This window comes from Oncorhynchus keta, chromosome 19, assembly GCF_023373465.1.
Source record: "Oncorhynchus keta strain PuntledgeMale-10-30-2019 chromosome 19, Oket_V2, whole genome shotgun sequence".
In the NCBI taxonomy this organism is placed as follows: domain Eukaryota; kingdom Metazoa; phylum Chordata; class Actinopteri; order Salmoniformes; family Salmonidae; genus Oncorhynchus; species Oncorhynchus keta.
Window position 1 is genome coordinate 18,864,677 of NC_068439.1, and position 17,301 is coordinate 18,881,977.

At 41.8% G+C, this 17,301-nt stretch overlaps 1 protein-coding gene across 6 annotated transcripts; it reads left to right on the plus strand.

The window, feature by feature from the left end:
- Window positions 1-172: 172 nt before the first annotated feature.
- Window positions 173-16,921, plus strand: LOC118397961 (pyruvate dehydrogenase (acetyl-transferring) kinase isozyme 2, mitochondrial-like). 6 transcript variants are annotated; one of them, XM_035792833.2, is made up of 12 exons: window positions 173-277; window positions 405-657; window positions 1,368-1,509; window positions 7,397-7,468; window positions 7,737-7,921; window positions 10,265-10,354; window positions 10,958-11,035; window positions 12,888-12,964; window positions 13,065-13,163; window positions 13,469-13,582; window positions 15,665-15,778; window positions 16,249-16,921. In XM_035792833.2, the coding sequence occupies exons 2-12, from the start codon at window positions 543-545 to the stop codon at window positions 16,390-16,392; spliced, it is 1,230 nt and encodes a 409-aa protein (XP_035648726.1). In that variant the 5' UTR covers window positions 173-277; window positions 405-542; the 3' UTR covers window positions 16,393-16,921. The 6 variants fall into 6 exon arrangements, 3 of the variants coding, with proteins under 3 accessions (XP_035648726.1, XP_035648727.1, XP_035648728.1); XM_035792834.2 differs by lacking the exon at window positions 10,265-10,354; XM_035792835.2 differs by lacking the exon at window positions 173-277 and having other exon boundaries at window positions 538-657; window positions 1,415-1,509.
- The last annotated feature ends 380 nt before the right edge of the window (window positions 16,922-17,301 follow it).

A 17,301-nucleotide genomic window follows, 5' to 3' on the forward strand; every position in this document is an offset into this window, starting at 1 on the left:
TAGATTTATTTGGCAATCATTTTTTAAAATATATATATACCGGTATATAATATCATAATTAATACGTAAATTGGATTTGATGTTTTTTCTGTTCGCAAATGCTTATTTATTTCTGAGATGCGTTTGGGCAATTATTTAAGCGCAAAACCGATAAAATCCCGCCCCAAAACTAGCGTAGTGCTCTTTCATTGGTCAAAGCCAATGCCAATCAAATCCAAACTTCATTAACAATATAGAGGTCGGTCTTGGGAGGAGCGTTCGTGATTCCTGAAATATTGTAAGTAGTTTATTGTACGTTTATGAGATGAAAATACATTGGGCACTGTTCGGGAAATGTATTGTGTTTCATTGTAAATGGTTTTGAATATGTCAAATTAACGCCTTTAATTGCCCTTGGTGGCTAGCATTGGTCAACTAGCTAACGTTAGCAAGCTTCTTCAACGTCTGCGAGACTGGAGCTTGCTGCTGATGACAAGAAAGGGCACCCTGGCCTGACACAACAATCCGACTGTCTCGGGACTTCAATTTGAATTTGTTCAACCATGAAGTTCACGCAATTTTTGCTAAGGAACAGCTCCATACCTAAACAAGCACTAGTGGATCGGTTTTCCAAGTTCTCCCCCTCGCCGCTGTCAATGAAACAATTCATAGACTTTGGTAAGTTTTCATCCCTGTCCTGTCAATACCACGGCTAAACAATAATACTGTCCACGTTTATTCTGAATCCATAGAACAACATGTACCACTGGTTGCATTTATCAAAGTAGCTAGCATGTTTGTGGTGCATTCACTGCTGTCACTGACCAGTGTACTGTACAGTATGTGCTCCCTGATCACAGATTAACTCTCTGCTGAAGCTTTGATTAACATTCTTCCAGCTCTATTCTTCCTTATCATGTTACTGCTGTAAAAGGATGTAGCTGACTAACCAGACTGGGATTCCCATTATATTTCCCTTCTATCCTGACGCCTGATATTAGAGAATGACTGCAGTACAGTAGTTCAAAATGTACATACTTTGAAATGATATCAAACCCCCAATGATGGGATGGTTTGGATTAAATCAAGGAGAAATAAATACCCGGTTCATGCTTTACTCTTAGATGGCACTTGACCCATGTTCTTGGGTGAAAACATGACATTATGTCAAAACAAATAATTTCAAGATCTTGACATTGTCTTAAACATTTACACAACAGTATATGTACTGGATTACCTCCTGTCTTGTGATATCTCTGGGACTGAAACGGGGAGGGACTACCTGAACTGGTCCAATGAGAAACCAACGCTTGTTTTCCATTGCATAACATTTTGCTACGGTATACCCCCAATTAGTACAACGCAGATGTGTTGTCATGTGACTACAGGCTCGGCCAATGCCTGTGAGAAGACGTCCTTTGTGTTCCTTCGTCAGGAGCTTCCTGTCCGGCTGGCCAACATCATGAAGGAGATTGACTTCCTCCCTGACAAGCTTCTCAGCACCCCTTCACTACAGTTACTACAGAGCTGGTACAGTAACGTTATAACACCCCTCACTACAGTTACTACAGAGCTGGTACAGTAATGTTATACCACCCCTCACTACAGTTACTACAGAGCAGGTACAGTGAAGTTATACCACCACTCACTACAGTTACTACAGAGCAGGTACAGTAATGTTATTCCACCCCTCACTACAGTTACTACAGAGCAGGTACAGTAATGTTATACCACCCCTCACTACAGTTACTACAGAGCAGGTACAGTAACGTTATACCACCCCTCACTACAGTTACTACAGAGCAGGTACAGTAATGTTATACCACCCCTCACTACAGTTACTACAGAGCAGGTACAGTAATGTTATACCACCCCTCACTACAGTTACTACAGAGCAGGTACAGTAACATTATACCACCCCTCACTACAGTTACTACAGAGGAGGTACAGTGACGTTATACCACCCCTCACTACAGTTACTACAGAGCAGGTACAGTGATGTTATAACACCCCTCACTACAGTTACTACAGAGCAGGTACAGTAATGTTATTCCACCCCTCACTACAGTTACTACAGAGCAGGTACAGTAATGTTATACCACCCCTTAGTACAGTTACTACAGAGCAGGTACAGTAACGTTATACCACCCCTCACTACAGTTACTACAGAGCAGGTACAGTAATGTTATACCACCTCTCACTACAGTTACTACAGAGCAGGTACATTAGCTATTATATTCTACAAGTGTCTGGAACTCTATTGGAGGGATAGGACACCATTTTTCCAAGATAAATATCATCATTTGGTGTTTTGTTGATGGTGGTGGAGGAAGCTGTCTCAGGCGCCACTCCAGAATCTCCCATAAGTGTTCAGTTGGGTTGAGATCTGACTGAGACAGCCATGGCATATGGTTTACATAATTTTCATGCTCATCAAACTATTCAGTGCCCAATGGCCTGCCCAGCATTTTTATACATGACCCTAAGCATGATGGGATGTTAATTGCTTTATTAATTCAGGAACCACACCTGTGTGGAAGCACCTGCTTTCAATACACTTTGTGTCCCTCATGTCCGTTATCTGTAGATCTGGGACCAGTCTAGCTCACCTTGGGGTTGAGCTGCAGGCTAGAGATTAAGATGGTATGGTGTTGATGTTCACTGTTTGTTGTGCCAGAGGAAATGGTTCGCTCTGTTGAAGTATTCATCAGCTAGCTCGACTCCTTTCACCTCACCTTTGTTGATATTGATTATTGAACTTGATCATTGCTCTCTGCCAGTGCTTGAATTGGACTTAAATAGGTGCCGGTACCCATTTTGGGTGACGGTACAGTTTTTATTTAGGTGAAGGAACTCCACAACACTTTTGAGCTAATATTCTTTAAGTGGTGCAGGAACTCAAGCTGTAGAACATTTGAGGTTCCGGTGAGCTTCTTCCCAATTCAAGCACTACTCTCTGTGCTAGTCTGAAATATATATGATAAATGCCTTATCTTGAACAACCATATACTGTAGGTGATATTGCCTATTCCAACAGACTCTGTAGGATGTTATTATCCTGCCGGGCACACCAGCATGTAGACTATCTTACTGAACTACTCTGGCCCAGTGAGAGGTATGAGTGCATAGCTTGCAGCTTACAAGGCAGGGTGCCAGCTGTCTGTGTCTCAGGTCTCTGTCTGTCAGGTAGGCTGCATATGTGTACAGAGAGACAATGTGGCCTGGAACATTGTCATGTATCATCACAGTGGAACAGGGGGCCGTGTGAGACAGGGTCATCAGAAATGTAGCCGCAATGAAAAATGGCATGCTCTGTCCTCCTTTTCCTATAGTCCACGAACATCTCATTTGTCTTGATCACATTGAGGGAGAGGTTGTTGTTGTTGCCTTACACTGCCAGGTTTCTGACCTCCTCCCAATAGGCTGTCGCATCGTTGTCAGTGATAAGGCCTATCACCGTTGTGTCGTCAGCAAACTTAATGATGGTGTTGGAGTCGTGCTTGGCCACGCAGTCATGGGTGAACAGGGAGTACAGAAGGGGACTAAGCTAATTCTCACGTAGGTGTTCCTTTTGTCTGTCCAGGTGGGAAGGGTTTTGTGGAGTGTAATAGAGATTGCGTCATCTGTGGATAAGTTGGTATGCAAATTGGAGTGAGTCTAGCTTTTCTGGGATGATGGACAATGTGCATCAAGTCTGTATTAGTGAGTGAGTGACAGTCAGAGGGATTTGTCATTTGGAAAAATGGTTACTTGCAATTGAGTTCTCTTATTGAAACATCATACTTTCCTAAAATAAATGGTGCTAGTGATATCTATGATATGTTACTTCACCATTTTCGAGAAATTAATTTGTCTATTTCCTAGATGGGTAAAACCATCAGATAACTACTATGTAATGGCATGTCAGTTGGACCTCTGAAATAGGGCAATAACTTATTGTTAGTAGAGGTCGACCGATTAATTGGAATGGCCGATTAATTAGGGCCTAATTCAAGTTTTCATAACAATCGGAAATCGGTATTTTTGGACACCGATTTGGCCGATTTTTATTTATTTATTTATTATTATTTATTTTTTACACCTTTTTATTTAATCTTTATTTAACTAGGCAGGTCAGTTATTTTCAATGACGGCCTAGGAACGGTGGGTTAACCGCCTGTTTCAGGGGCAGAACGACATATTTTTACCTTGTCAGCTCGGGAATTCAATCTTGCAACCTTACAGTTAACTAGTAACATTGCACTCCACGAGGAGCCTGCCTGTTACGCGAATGCAGTAAGCCAAGGTAAGTTGCTAGCTAGCATTAAACTTATCTTATAAAAAACAATCAATCAATCATAATCACTAGTTAACGACACATGGTTGATGATATTACTAGTTTATCTAGCGTGTCCTGCGTTGCATATAATCGATGCAGTGCGTATCGTTGCTCCAATGTGTACCTAACCATAAACATCAATGCCTTTCTTAAAATCAATACACAGAAGCAACCTGCATATTTAGCTAAAAGAAGTCCAGGTTAGCAGGCAATATTAACCTTGTGAAATTGTGTCACTTCTCTTGTGTTCATTGCACGCAGAGTCAGGGTATATGCAACAGTTTGGGCTGCCTAATTTGGCAGAATTTTACATAATTATGACATAACATTGAAGGTTGTGCAATGTAACAGGAATATTTAGACTAATGGATGCCACAGAACGATTCCGTATTTCACTGAAAGAATAAACGTCTTGTTTTCGAGATGATAGTTTCCGGATTCTACCATATTAATGACCTAAGGCTCGTATTTCTGTATGTTATTATGTTATAACTAATTATATGATTTGATAGAGCAGTCTGACTGAAGGGTGGTAGGCAGCAGCAGGCTCGTAAGCATTCATTCAAACAGCACTTTTGTGTGTTTTACCAGCAGCTCTTCGTTGTGCTTCAAGCATTGAGCTGTTTATGACTTCAAGCCTATCAACTCTCGAGATTAGGCTGGTGTAACCGATGTGAAATGGCTAGCTAGTTAGCGGGGTGCGTGCTAATAGCGTTTCAAATGTCACTCGCTCTGAGACTTGGAGTGGTTGTTCCCCTTGCTCTGCATGGGTAACGCTGCTTCAAGGGTGACTTTCTTACAACGTTAGCTTTCTTACATGGCACATATTGCACTTTTACATTCCTCTCCAACACTTTGTTTTTGCATTATTTAAACCAAATTGAACATGTTTCATTATTTATTTGAGGCTAAGTTGGTTTTATTGATGTTTTATATTAAGTTAAAATAAATGTTCATTCAGTATTGTTGTAATTGTCATTATTACAAATAAATAAAAACAATCGGCCGATTTTAATGAGTATCCGCTTTTTTTGGGTCCTCCAATAATCGGTATCGGTATCAGCGTTGAAAAATCATAGTCGGTCTACCTCTAAATGTTAGTCCCAAATTGCACCCTATTTCCTACATAGTGCCCTACATTTGACCCTTGCCTTATAGGCCCTTGTCAAAAGTAGTGCACTATATTTGGAATAGGGTAACATTTGGGACACTACCGCTGTGATAGATGACCAGTACAGAACCATACTGTATGTGCCAACGTTATTGGCAATGTCATGGTACAGCAGTCATCGCTACTCTATTGAGGCTATTTTCATATCCAGGCTGTGGCTTTTTCCATCAACAATATTGATTTGGCGTTTATTTCGCTTGGGTAGTGGTGACTGGCATCAACAAATGTTACAGGTAAACTTTGTAATTCAAGATAGTTAGCCTAATGTATCTGTTAAAGTATGTAGCCAATGCAACAGCTGTGTTAGTAGAGTGGGAGGGTTCAAGGTCAATTGGTGGACAGAGGGTTTGAAAACAGTCAGCCACTCTGATCTCTCACCTACCTTCCTGACTATCTGCAAATCACTGAAGTCAGTACAATTTAACTTACAGCTTCACAGCCTCTTAACCAGGCCTTAATAGTGACTCCTTTGACCAAACTAGTAGGCTGATAAGTAGGCTACTAAAATGCTTACTGGTTTAACTTAGAGGCCTTCTTCCACTAGGTCAGAAGTATTTAGGGTTTGCTGTACAGAGAGAATATTCATGTTTTGAGAGGATGAAAATTGTGAGGAATGTTTTTACATCGGAGGGAACATGGTGGCCCAAATGGCACCCTATTCCCTATTTAGTGCACTACTTTTTTTTTTACCAGGGCCCATATGGCTCTTGTCAAAAGTAGTGCACTATATAGGGAATAGGCCTAGTCTGCGTGTCCCAAATGGCACCCTATCTCCAGTCACAAGTAGCCCTAGTTATTATAGCATGTATAAACACAACCCGTGGTTTCCATGGTCACTACAAGAGAGTCAACGAGGAACTCCAGGAGTCAACGAGGAAAGGAACAGTCCAAAGTGATTAGCTGAAGGAAAGAAGTGCCCTGGTTTTTGGCTTCTATTGGCAGAATTCAATGAAGACCTTTATTTCGGCCCCACTTTGAAAGAAACTTTAAACATTTTATGAAGCATTAATATAACCTTTTATTATGCTTGTAGATACTTCAGAAATCATTCATTCATAAGAAAATCTCTTGCTACACTTCAAAGCACATTTCTTATAAATGCTTAATGAATGCTCTATCAAATCAAATGTATTTATAAAGCCCTTTTTACATCAGATGTCACAAAGTGCTTATACAGAAACCCATCCTTAAACCCCAAACAGCAAGCAATGCAGATGTAGAAGCACGGTGGCTAGGAAAAAACTCCATAGAAAGGCAGGAACTTAGGAAGAAACCTAGAGAGGAACTGAGGGGTGGTCAATCCTCTTCTGACTGTGCTGGGTGGAGATTATAAGAGTACATGGCCATTAAGGCCAGATTGTTCTTCAAGATGTACAAACGTTCATAGATGACCAGTAGCGTCAAATAATAATCACTTGTAGAGGGTGCAACAGGTCAGCACCTCAGGAATAAATGTCAGTTGGCTTTTCATAGCCAAACATTCAGAGGTCGTGACAGCAGGTGCGGTAGAGAGAGAGAGTTGAAAACAGCAGGTCTGGGACACGGTAGCACGTCCGGTGAACAGGTCAGGGTTCCATAGCTGCAGGCAGGACAGTTGAAACTGGAGCAGCAGCATGACCAGGTGGACTGGGGACAGCCAGGAGTCATCAGGCCAGGTAGTCCTGAGGCATGGTTCTAGGGCTCAGGTCCTCCAGAGGGGAGGAAGAGGGAGATAGAGGGAGCATACATAGATTCACACAGGTCACCAGGTAAGAAAGGAGAATTACCCCAGATATAACAGACTGACCCTAGCCCCCCAGCACATAGACTATTGCAACATAGATACTGGAGGCTGCTTTAAGAATACGCTGTATGAATGCCCTATAAAGCCTGATGTATTAGTGTTTCCCTGTGTAAACTAACCAGTCTTCTGTGTTGTATTCATACAGGTATGCAACAAGTCTGATGGAGATAGTGGGCTTCCTGGAGAAAGAGCCCGATGATAAAAAGATCCTGAAGAAGTAAGTCAATTACACACAGTCACATCCAGCAGATAGGTCACATCCAGCAGCCTTATCTTGCTACTGTTCAGCACGTCTCATTAGATACCTGAGTCATAGTTCATTCATTCAGGAAAGATAGATGGCTGGATGATGAATGAATGAAGTTTGACATCTATCCACCCAGCTACGTATCTTAGGTTCCTTTCATGGTAGCATGTTGGAATGTGCCGAGTTGTGAACCTAAGACCCAGCATTAAAACCCCTTTCCTGTCCTGTCTCCCCTCAGGTTCACTGAGACGCTGGTGAACATCAGGAACCGCCACAACAACGTGGTTACCACCATGGCACAGGGAGTGGTGGAGTACAAGGATGCCTTTGGCTCCGACCCTGTGACCAATCAGAACGTCCAGTACTTCTTGGATCGCTTCTACATGAGCCGCATCTCCACACGCATGATCATGAACCAGCACTGTCAGTATACAATACTAAATATACACTGAGGGTACCAAGCATTTGGAACATCTCCCTAATATTGAGTTGCCCCCTTTTCCCTCAGAACAGCCTCAATTAGCTGAGGTATGGACTCTATAAGGTGTTGAAAGCCTTCCACAGGGATGCTGACTCCAATATGTCAAATTGGCTGGATGTCCTTTGGGTGGTGGATTATCTTGATACACACGGGAAACTGTTGAGTGTGAAAAACCCAGCAGTGTTGATGTTCTTGACACCCTCAAACCGGTGCGCCAGGCATACCCCATTTAAAGGCACTTAAATCTTTTGTCTTGCCCATTCATCCTCTGAATGGCACACATATGCAATCCATGTCTCAATTGTCTCAAGGCCTCCTTTAACCTGTCTCCTCCCCTTCATCTATACTGATTGAAGTGGGTTTATCAAGTGACATCAATAAGGGATCATAGCTTTCACCTGATCAGTCTTAGTCATGGAAAGAGCAGGTGTAATGTTTTGTACACTCTGTGTATACCATACTACTATAATAATATATTAATATACAGTGCATTCGTAAAGTATTCAGACCCCTTGACTTTTTACGCTACAGCCTTATTCTAAAATAGGTTAAATTGTTTTTTCCCCCTCGTAAATCTACACACAATACCACATAATGCCAAAGCAAAAACAGGTTTTTAGAAATAAATAAAAAATGTAATAATGAAATATCACATTTACTTAATTATTCAGACCCTTTACTCAGCGATTACAGCCTCGAGTCTTCCTAGCACACCTGTATTTGGGGAGTTTCTCCCATTCTTCTCTGCAGATCCTCTGTCAGGTTGGATGGGGACCATCACTGCACAGCTATTTTCAGGTCTCTCCAGAGATGTTCAATCGGGTTCAAGTCCGGGCTCTGGCTGGGCCACTCAAAGACATTAAGATACTTGTCCCGAAGCCAATCCTGCGTTGACTTGGCTGTGTGCTTAGGGTTGTTGTCTTGGGTCCTGAGCGCTCTGGAGCAGGTTTTCATCAAGTATCTTTCCCTATGTTGCTCTGTTAATCTTTTCCTCGATCTTGACTAGTCTCCCAGTCCCTGCTGCTGAAAAACATCCCCACAGCATGATGCTGCCACCACCATGCCTCACCTTAGGGATGGTGCCAGGTTTCCTCCAGATTTGACGCTTGGCATTCAGGCCAAAGAGTTCAATATTAGTTTCATCAGACCAGAGAATCTTGTTTCTCACGGTCTGAGAGTCCTTTTGGCAAATTCCAAGCGGGCTGTCGTGCCTTTCAGAGAGGAGTGGATTCCATCTGGCCACTCTACCTTAAAGACCTGATTGGTAGTGTGTTGCAGAGATGGTTGTCCTTCTGGAAGGTTCTCCCATCTCCACAGAAGAAGTCTGGAGCTCTGTCAGGGTGACCATCGGGTTCTTGGTCACCTCCCTGAACAAGGCCCTTCTCCCCTGATTGCTCAGTTTGGCTAGCTCTAGGAAGAGTCTTGGTGGTTTCAAACTTCTTCCATTTAAGAATGATAGAGGCCACTGTGTTCTTGGGGACCTTAATGCTGTAGACCATTTTTGGTACCCTTCCCCAGATCTGTGCCTCGGCACAATCCTGTTTCGGAGCCATACGGACAATTCCTTCGACTTCAACTGTGTCTGTCTTTCCATATCATGTCACATCAATTGAATTTAGCACAGGTGGACTCCAATCAAGTTGTAGAAACATCTCAAGGATGATCAATGGAAACAGGATGCACCTGAGCTCAATTTCGAGTCTCATAGCAAAGGGTCTCAATACTTATTGTAATGTGGTAATGTTGAACCCAAGAACAGAGAATGAACCAGACCAGGAAACGGCGACCTGAGGAAACGTAAAGACTTTACTTGGAAAAAATAAACAGAACAATACAGGAAACTCAAAAACCAAAACAATAAACACTAGTACTCAATCTACACGGGGGAGACATACAATAAACTAAATCCATGAGCTAACAAAAGGGAACAGAAAACACCTCTCTTAAAGGGGAAGCAATAATGAAATACAAAGAAACACCTGGGTAACAAACAAAGTCTCTAGGGGCGTCTCTGCCGCCCTCTGGTACCCGGAGGAACCATGACACTTATGCAATGCATTTGTTTTCGCTTTGTCATTATGGGGTATTTATTTCGATTTTTTTAATATATATATTTTAAGCAATTTTAGAATAAGTCTGTAACCTAACAAAATGTGGAAAATGTGAAGGGGTCTGAATACTTTCCGAATGCACTGTATACCATACTCAAAAGTACCATTGTGATGTGTTTTTGAATCAGCATCCAGGTGTGGTTATTACCACATGAGTTTCATGTATCTATTCAGCTCTCATCTTTGATGGAAGCGCCAACCCCGCCCATCCCAAGCACATTGGCACCATCGACCCTGACTGCGACGTGACGGAGGTGGTAAAAGGTGCTGTCCCTCATCAGCTACAACATGCCACACAACCACACACTATACTTAGTCCCGAGATAACAAGCTTGATTTACAGGAGTAATCTCACCATCTTTCTCACTGCTACAGTAGGTGGTTGTGAACATGTCTGAACATGTCATCCTAGAAGTCGTTTGAGCTGACATCAAAATAACATAATTCACGATTAGTGTAGGCCGGCTCTGGCCCAACCCATCAGTTTCTGTGACCAATCAGAACGGTTTGAAGAAGAAGCTGCAAAGGAGGGAGAATCCAGACTCCTCTTGGAGAGGAAAACGTTAGTGGGCGTGGCGTTGGGCCAGAGCGATGTGGATTGGTAGCCAGGCAACCTTTTCACCTTGAGATCTGCACAGAATATAAATTCTCCCGTCATTTTAAACACAGTAGAAGATGTGTGTAAACGTAATAATTTTTAAATGGATACAGAGACAGACGGTTCTCCACCTGTCCCTGTTGCTACATGTCATTTTGTCTAGTTTATTATTCTACTTTTGTAACGGTTATTACATTTAGTTGTTATGGTAACTAGATTGAATGTCAGTGTACTACAGTCCTAGTCTTGTTTTGTCTGTCTGTTCCCAGATGCCTTTGATAGCTCCAAGATGCTCTGTGAACAGTACTACCTGACCTCGCCAGAGATTGACCTCACACAAGTCAACGGTAAATCGCATTCTATACAGGGTTACAGACCTTGGTTCAGGTCGTATTTGTTTCCCTTCAAATACTTTAGCTGCTCTTGATTGAGCTTTAGTAGCTGCTCTTGGTTGAGCTTGCCTGGCTCAATTGATCCAATAGAATAGTCCCAGAAGTATAAACCAGCCCAGCTGGCACTGCTGATGGGCTCAATCAAATGCACAACGTATTTGAAATCTTTCAAATACTATTTGGAGTCAGGTCTGTTTGATACAACATTATGCAGTCACATTTTGTATTGTGCCAATCGAAAGGAGAATGGCCAGAAAATCTTAATAATATATAATAATAATAATATATGCCATTTAGCAGACGCTTTTATCCAAAGCGACTTACAGTCATGTGTGCATACATTCTACGTATCTTGAAGCTGTTTCTAGTTCTCCTATTTCCAAAATAGTCAAATTTGGGAAGCAAGTGGGGGTTGGTATCCTAGCAGTTAAGAGCGTCGGCCCAGTTACCTAAAGGTCGCTGGTCCGAATCCCCAAGCCAACTAGGTGAAAAATCTGTTGATGTGCTCTTGTGCAAGGCACTTAACCCTAATTGCTCCTGTAAATTGCTCTGGATAAGAGAGTCTGCTAAATGACCAACAATTAAATGTAAGATTAGGTTAACAGAAACAATATGCAAGGTCATATTTGCATTGTGAGTCATTTGAGTATTGGCTAGTTAAGTTTTTTTATCTGCGAGTGGGTTGGGTATTCTTGATCTCGCATTCAATTCCTCTTTGTCTACTCAATTTGGGGTGCAATTTGCTAAGTGTGTGTTTTTGTTTGCACAGGCTAGACTGTGTAAGTGTTGTTCAGAGATATTTAATGGTGTTCAGAGATTGTGTTTTCTGTATCTGAGGCACACAGACTTTGAACCACAGGCAGCCATGTCTACAGAGAACCATTCATTCATACATGTCAGTTACATAGAAATCAATAAGTATTGAATGTATACCTGTGTATCGCCCCTGTGTAGGTTATATGTGTCGCATGAACAGGATAATAGCCAATAGCACCATGACAAATAATCATCTTTGCCTAAACTAGATCAAATCCAGATGTCATTTGGTGCTCAAACATACATCCCAGCCATAAAATAGCATCACCTACATCCAATACATTACATTGGGGTGTTGAACAGTCACATTAGAATGAATGATTCATCATAGCTTTCCTTTGGTCAATGTGCACCAAATCAATCCCCACCAGTTTATCTGTCTCCAGTCAACAGCAGTGGAACAGAACAGCAACATGACCCTTGCTACATGCTCAGTCTTGTCGCCGGGCAGATTTCTCTCAGGGAAGTCCAACTCTTAAGAATAAACCTCAGTTCACCCAAATTCAGCTATTTAATAGTCACCATGTTAAATGAGCCATAAAAAAGGAAAACAAGGTCTGTTCATGGGCTTGGTTGGTAGTAGCCTTGTCCCCAGGGCCCAGTTTTTCCAAGTCATCTGTCTGGATTTCCCCTATCGAATAGGATTAAATGCATAAAAATAGAATGAATAGAAGGAATAAATTGTTGACTTGAATGGGGACTCCCATTATATTTATATGCATTGAATCCTATCCGATATAGACGATACGTTTTAAAAAACTGGGCCCTGGCTATCAGAAGTGGCTGGTAACGAGATTAGGTTGGCAGAAGAGTAAATTCTGAATTTGATAGTGGTTATTGAGTTGAGTTGTGCATGTTATGCATTTGCAATACGATGTGAAAGTTACTTTTGGTTTCTAGTAACTTCTATTCTCAGTTGTGTATGTTATACATTTTCAATAAGTCTAAGTCATGTTTGGAGTCATTTGGAGTAATGCTCAGTGTTCCTCAGCCAAAGGTCCTGACCAGCCTCTTCGTATTGTCTATGTTCCTTCCCATCTCTACCACATGCTGTTTGAGCTCTTCAAGGTACACCAAACATGTCCTTATTATGTCACTTATTTATATGACCTCAATTTGATTCATATTACTTTGTCATTTTCTCAAGCAATGTTTGTTTTGTTTCCAGAACGCCATGAGAGCAACAGTGGAGACTCATGAAATGGCCCTGCATCTCCCGCCGGTCAAAGTCCGAGTCTCACTGGGCAGTGAGGACCTAACAATCAAGGTAAACACAGGCTCAGAGAGTATTAACCATCCACCATCACAATGAGGCATGACACATTACATTCCCAGCATACAAAAGGTTGTGCATGCACATCCAACATCCTTCCACACATGCAGGTTGGAAATAACAACATGGGACATAGATGCCTAGTGTGGACAGTTGAATGTGTATATTTGTCTATGAGTACGTACAGTATTACTATAGATTTCCTCCTAGGTCCTAATATGATATTTGGGGAGACAACAGGAAGATCGGCTAGAACCGAGAGTGGATCAGATCTGTAACGTTGTTGTTGTTGTTTCTAGATATCAGATCGAGGAGGCGGAGTTCCCCTGAGGAAGATAGAGCGTTTGTTCAGTTACATGTACTCCACCGCCCCCAGCCCCGTCGATATTGACAACAGCCGCAATGCACCACTGGTAACACCCTGTCCTGGTGCCATTTAAACTATATAGTTGAATAGTGCATTCGGAAAGTATTCAGAGTATTCAGAGCTTGACTTTTTCCACATTTTGTTACGTTACAGGCTTATTCTAAAATGTATTAAATCATTTTTTCCGTCATCAATCTACACATAATACCCACTTAAATAACATCCATCTGATGCATCTGAATGTGGGAAGATTCATCATGTGACCAGCTTGTGATAGAGCCCAGTCCTCATAACCTAGCTTACTACTCCACTCTGTGGTCCATCAACAGGCATTTTTTAATGTATTTTTTATTTAACCTTTATTTAAAGTTAGTTGAGAACAAGTTCTCATTTACAACTGAGACCTGGCCAAGATGAAGCAAAGCATTCCGACACAAACAACAACACAGTGTTACACATGGAATACACTTACACACCGTCATATAACCTAACCTACCACTCCAGACCCTTTACTCAGTCCTTTGTTGAACCACCTTTGGCAGCGATTACAGCCTCGAGTCTTCTTGGGTATGGCGCTATGAGCTTAGCACACCTGTATTTGGGGATTTTCTCCCATTCTTCTCTGCAGATCCTCTCATGCTCTGCCAGGTTGGATGGGGAGTATCGCTGCACAGCTATTTTCAGGCCACTCAAGGACATTCAGAGACTTGTCCCGAAACAGATCCTACATTGTCTTCGCCCCAGTCTGATGTCCTGAGCGCTGTGGAGCAGGTTTTCATCAAGGATCTCTCTCTACTTTGCTTCGTTCATCTTTCTCTTGATCCTGACGAGTATCCCAGTCCCTGTTGCTGAGAAATATCTCCAAAGCATGATGTTGCCACCACCATGCTTCACCGTAGGGATGGTGCCAAATTTCCTCCAGATGTGACTCTTGGTATTCAGGCCAAAGAGTTCGATCTTGGTTTCATCAGACCAGAAAATCTTGTTTCTCATGGTCTGAGGTTGCTTTTGGAAAACTCCAAGCAGGCTGTCATGTACCTTTTATTGAGGAGTGGCTTCTGTATGGCAACTACCATAAAGGCCTGATTGTTGGAGTGCTGCAGAGCTGGTTGTCCTTCTGGAAGGTTCTCCCATCTCCACAGAAGAACTCTGGAGCTCTGTCAGAGTGACTATCAGGTTCTTGGTCACCTCCCTGATTTCTCAGTTTGGCCGGGCGGCTAGCTCTAGGAAGAGTCTTGGTGGTTCTAAACTTCTTCCATTTAAGAATGATAGAGGCCACTGTGTTCTTGCGGACCGTCAATCCTGCAGAAATGTTTTGGTACTCTTCCCCAGATCTGTGCCTCAACACAATCCTGTCTCGGAGCTCTACGGACAATTCCTTCGATCTCATTGCTTCCTTTTTGCTCTGACATGCACTTTCAACTATGGGACCTTATATAGACAGACAGGTGTTTGCCTTTCCAAATCATGTCCAATCAATTGAATTTACCACAGGTGAACTCCAATCAAGTTGTAGAAACATCTCAAGGATGATCAATGGAAACAGGATGCACCGGAGCTCAATTTCAAGTCTCATAGCAAAGGGTCTGAATACTTATGTAAATAAAGTATTTATGTTTTTTATTTCAAAAAACCTGTTTTCGCTTTGTCATTATTATTGTGTGTAGATTGATTAGTACATTTAATCAATTTTAGAATACGGCTGTAACGTAACAAAATGTGTAGGGGAAGGGGTCTGAATACTTTCCGAATGCACTGTATACAATGTATACAATTAACCTAAACTACTGGCAGTGTAGTTTAATAGTCTGTATAACTTGATTTAAGCCTATGACTTTGGCAGTTTGGTCACATGTTAGAGAGACATTTATCTTTCAATTGAATCAAGCGCCTGCTGTTTATTTTATCTCAGCTAAAATGTAAACCGCAACCAAGTCTATACTGACTAAAATGTAATCTGTGAGCCAACAGTTACAACACGGTTGTAAATAATCAGAATTACAAACTGGACTGGACTGTTCATTTATTGCCCTGGGTTAAAAGTGTAACTGAGTTCTTGTCTACTACTGTACTGTGATTGTTCAGAGTGAGTTTAACTCTTTGTGTCCCTTGCTCTGGTTCTCTGTAGGCTGGTTTTGGCTATGGTCTTCCCATCTCCCGTCTCTATGCCAAGTACTTCCAGGGAGACCTGCAGCTCTACTCCATGGAGGGATATGGGACGTCAGCTGTCATCTACCTGAAGGTAATACTTCTACGCATGGAATTTATTAGTTCAACAGCCTTAACTTGTTGTCTTGTTCTACATCTAAACAATGATGGTGTTTTCAATATTGGTTCACGTGCAACAGTATGGCTCACAGAGTTATAATGTAAGCTCACTCTGTCCTATTACCTAGTACCCAATGCTCATGTAAATCCATTACCCGCTTAAATAACTTCCATCTGATGCATCTGAATGTGGGTCATGATGGAAGACTCCTCATGTGACCAGCTTGTGATAGAGCCATATCCTCATCATCTAACTTACCACTCCACTCTGTGCTCCATTACCAGGCCTTGTACTTATATAACCTAACCTACCACTTCACTCTGTGCTCCATTAACAGGCCTTGTACATGTATAACCTAACATACCACTCTACTCGGTGCTTCATTAACAGGCCTTGTACTTATATAACCTAACCTACCACTCTACTCGGTGCTTCATTAACAGGCCTTGTCCTCAGAGTCTGTGGAAAGACTTCCTGTTTACAACCAGTCAGCCATAAGGCATTACCAGACGAGCAATGAGGCAGATGACTGGTGCATGCCCAGCAAGGATCCCAAGAAGCTGGGGAAGTATGAGAGGAGAAGTTAACCAAACAGACGGAGAGAGAGAGCTCAGATAACATGAAGAGCAGGAGGAAAGAAAGAAGAAGAGGAGGATGACTGAAAGGAGGAATGGAATGATGATTCATAATCAGAAACTGACAGAAGGTACCCAGTTGTACTGTGTGTGTGTGCGCGTGAATGAGATATCTGGATTCTTCGCAATGGAGATTCTCATCCAGCACTTGAAGTGGAAAAACACATTCAGGTTGGAGGCGTTTCAATGGCAATACCAGGATCTCTATTCAAAACCAGGATCTCTATTCAAAACCAAGATTTGTATTCAATACCAGGATCTCTATTCAAAACCAGGATCTCTATTCAAAACCAAGATCTCTATTCAAAACCAGGATCTCTATTCAAAACCAGGATCTCTATTCAAAACCAGGATCTCTATTCAAAACCAAGATTTCTATTCAATACCAGGATCTCTATTCAATACCAGGATCTCTATTCAATACCAGGATCTCTATTCAATACCAGGATCTCTATTCAATACCAGGATCTCTATTCAAAACCAGGATCTCTATTCAATACCAGGATCTCTATTCAATACCAGGATCTCTATTCAATACCAGGATCTATATTCAATACCAGGATCTCTATTCAACTTTGTGAATGTTAGTCAGAAACAGGGCCATAAACTATTCACAATCACATCTCACCTTTTGGTTTAATTTCGCCACATGTTTCAGGTATTCATTTCACTCACTTATTTTAACATTATGACACTGAAGCAGCAGTGTAAAAAAAACTAGCATTTTGTTTAAAAGGTGTATTTTAGTTTGCAACTGATCATTTAATTTATCAAATGCCTGAATTTGGTTATACAGTGAGATAAGTGGCAGGGTAGCCTAGTGGTTAGAGCGTTGGACTAGTAATCAAAAGGTTGAAAGTT

What these genes read in the sequence shown, in the direction of transcription:
- LOC118397961 (XM_035792833.2), top strand. Translation starts at nt 543, where the DNA reads ATGAAGTTCACGCAATTTTTGCTAAGGAACAGCTCCATACCTAAACAA. An exon ending in GATAAAAAGATCCTGAAGAA is followed by an intron (nt 7,469 to 7,736) that starts GTAAGTCAATTA and finishes GTCTCCCCTCAG; the next exon opens with GTTCACTGAGACGCTGGTGA. An exon ending in CAGCTGTCATCTACCTGAAG is followed by an intron (nt 15,779 to 16,248) that starts GTAATACTTCTA and finishes CTTCATTAACAG; the next exon opens with GCCTTGTCCTCAGAGTCTGT.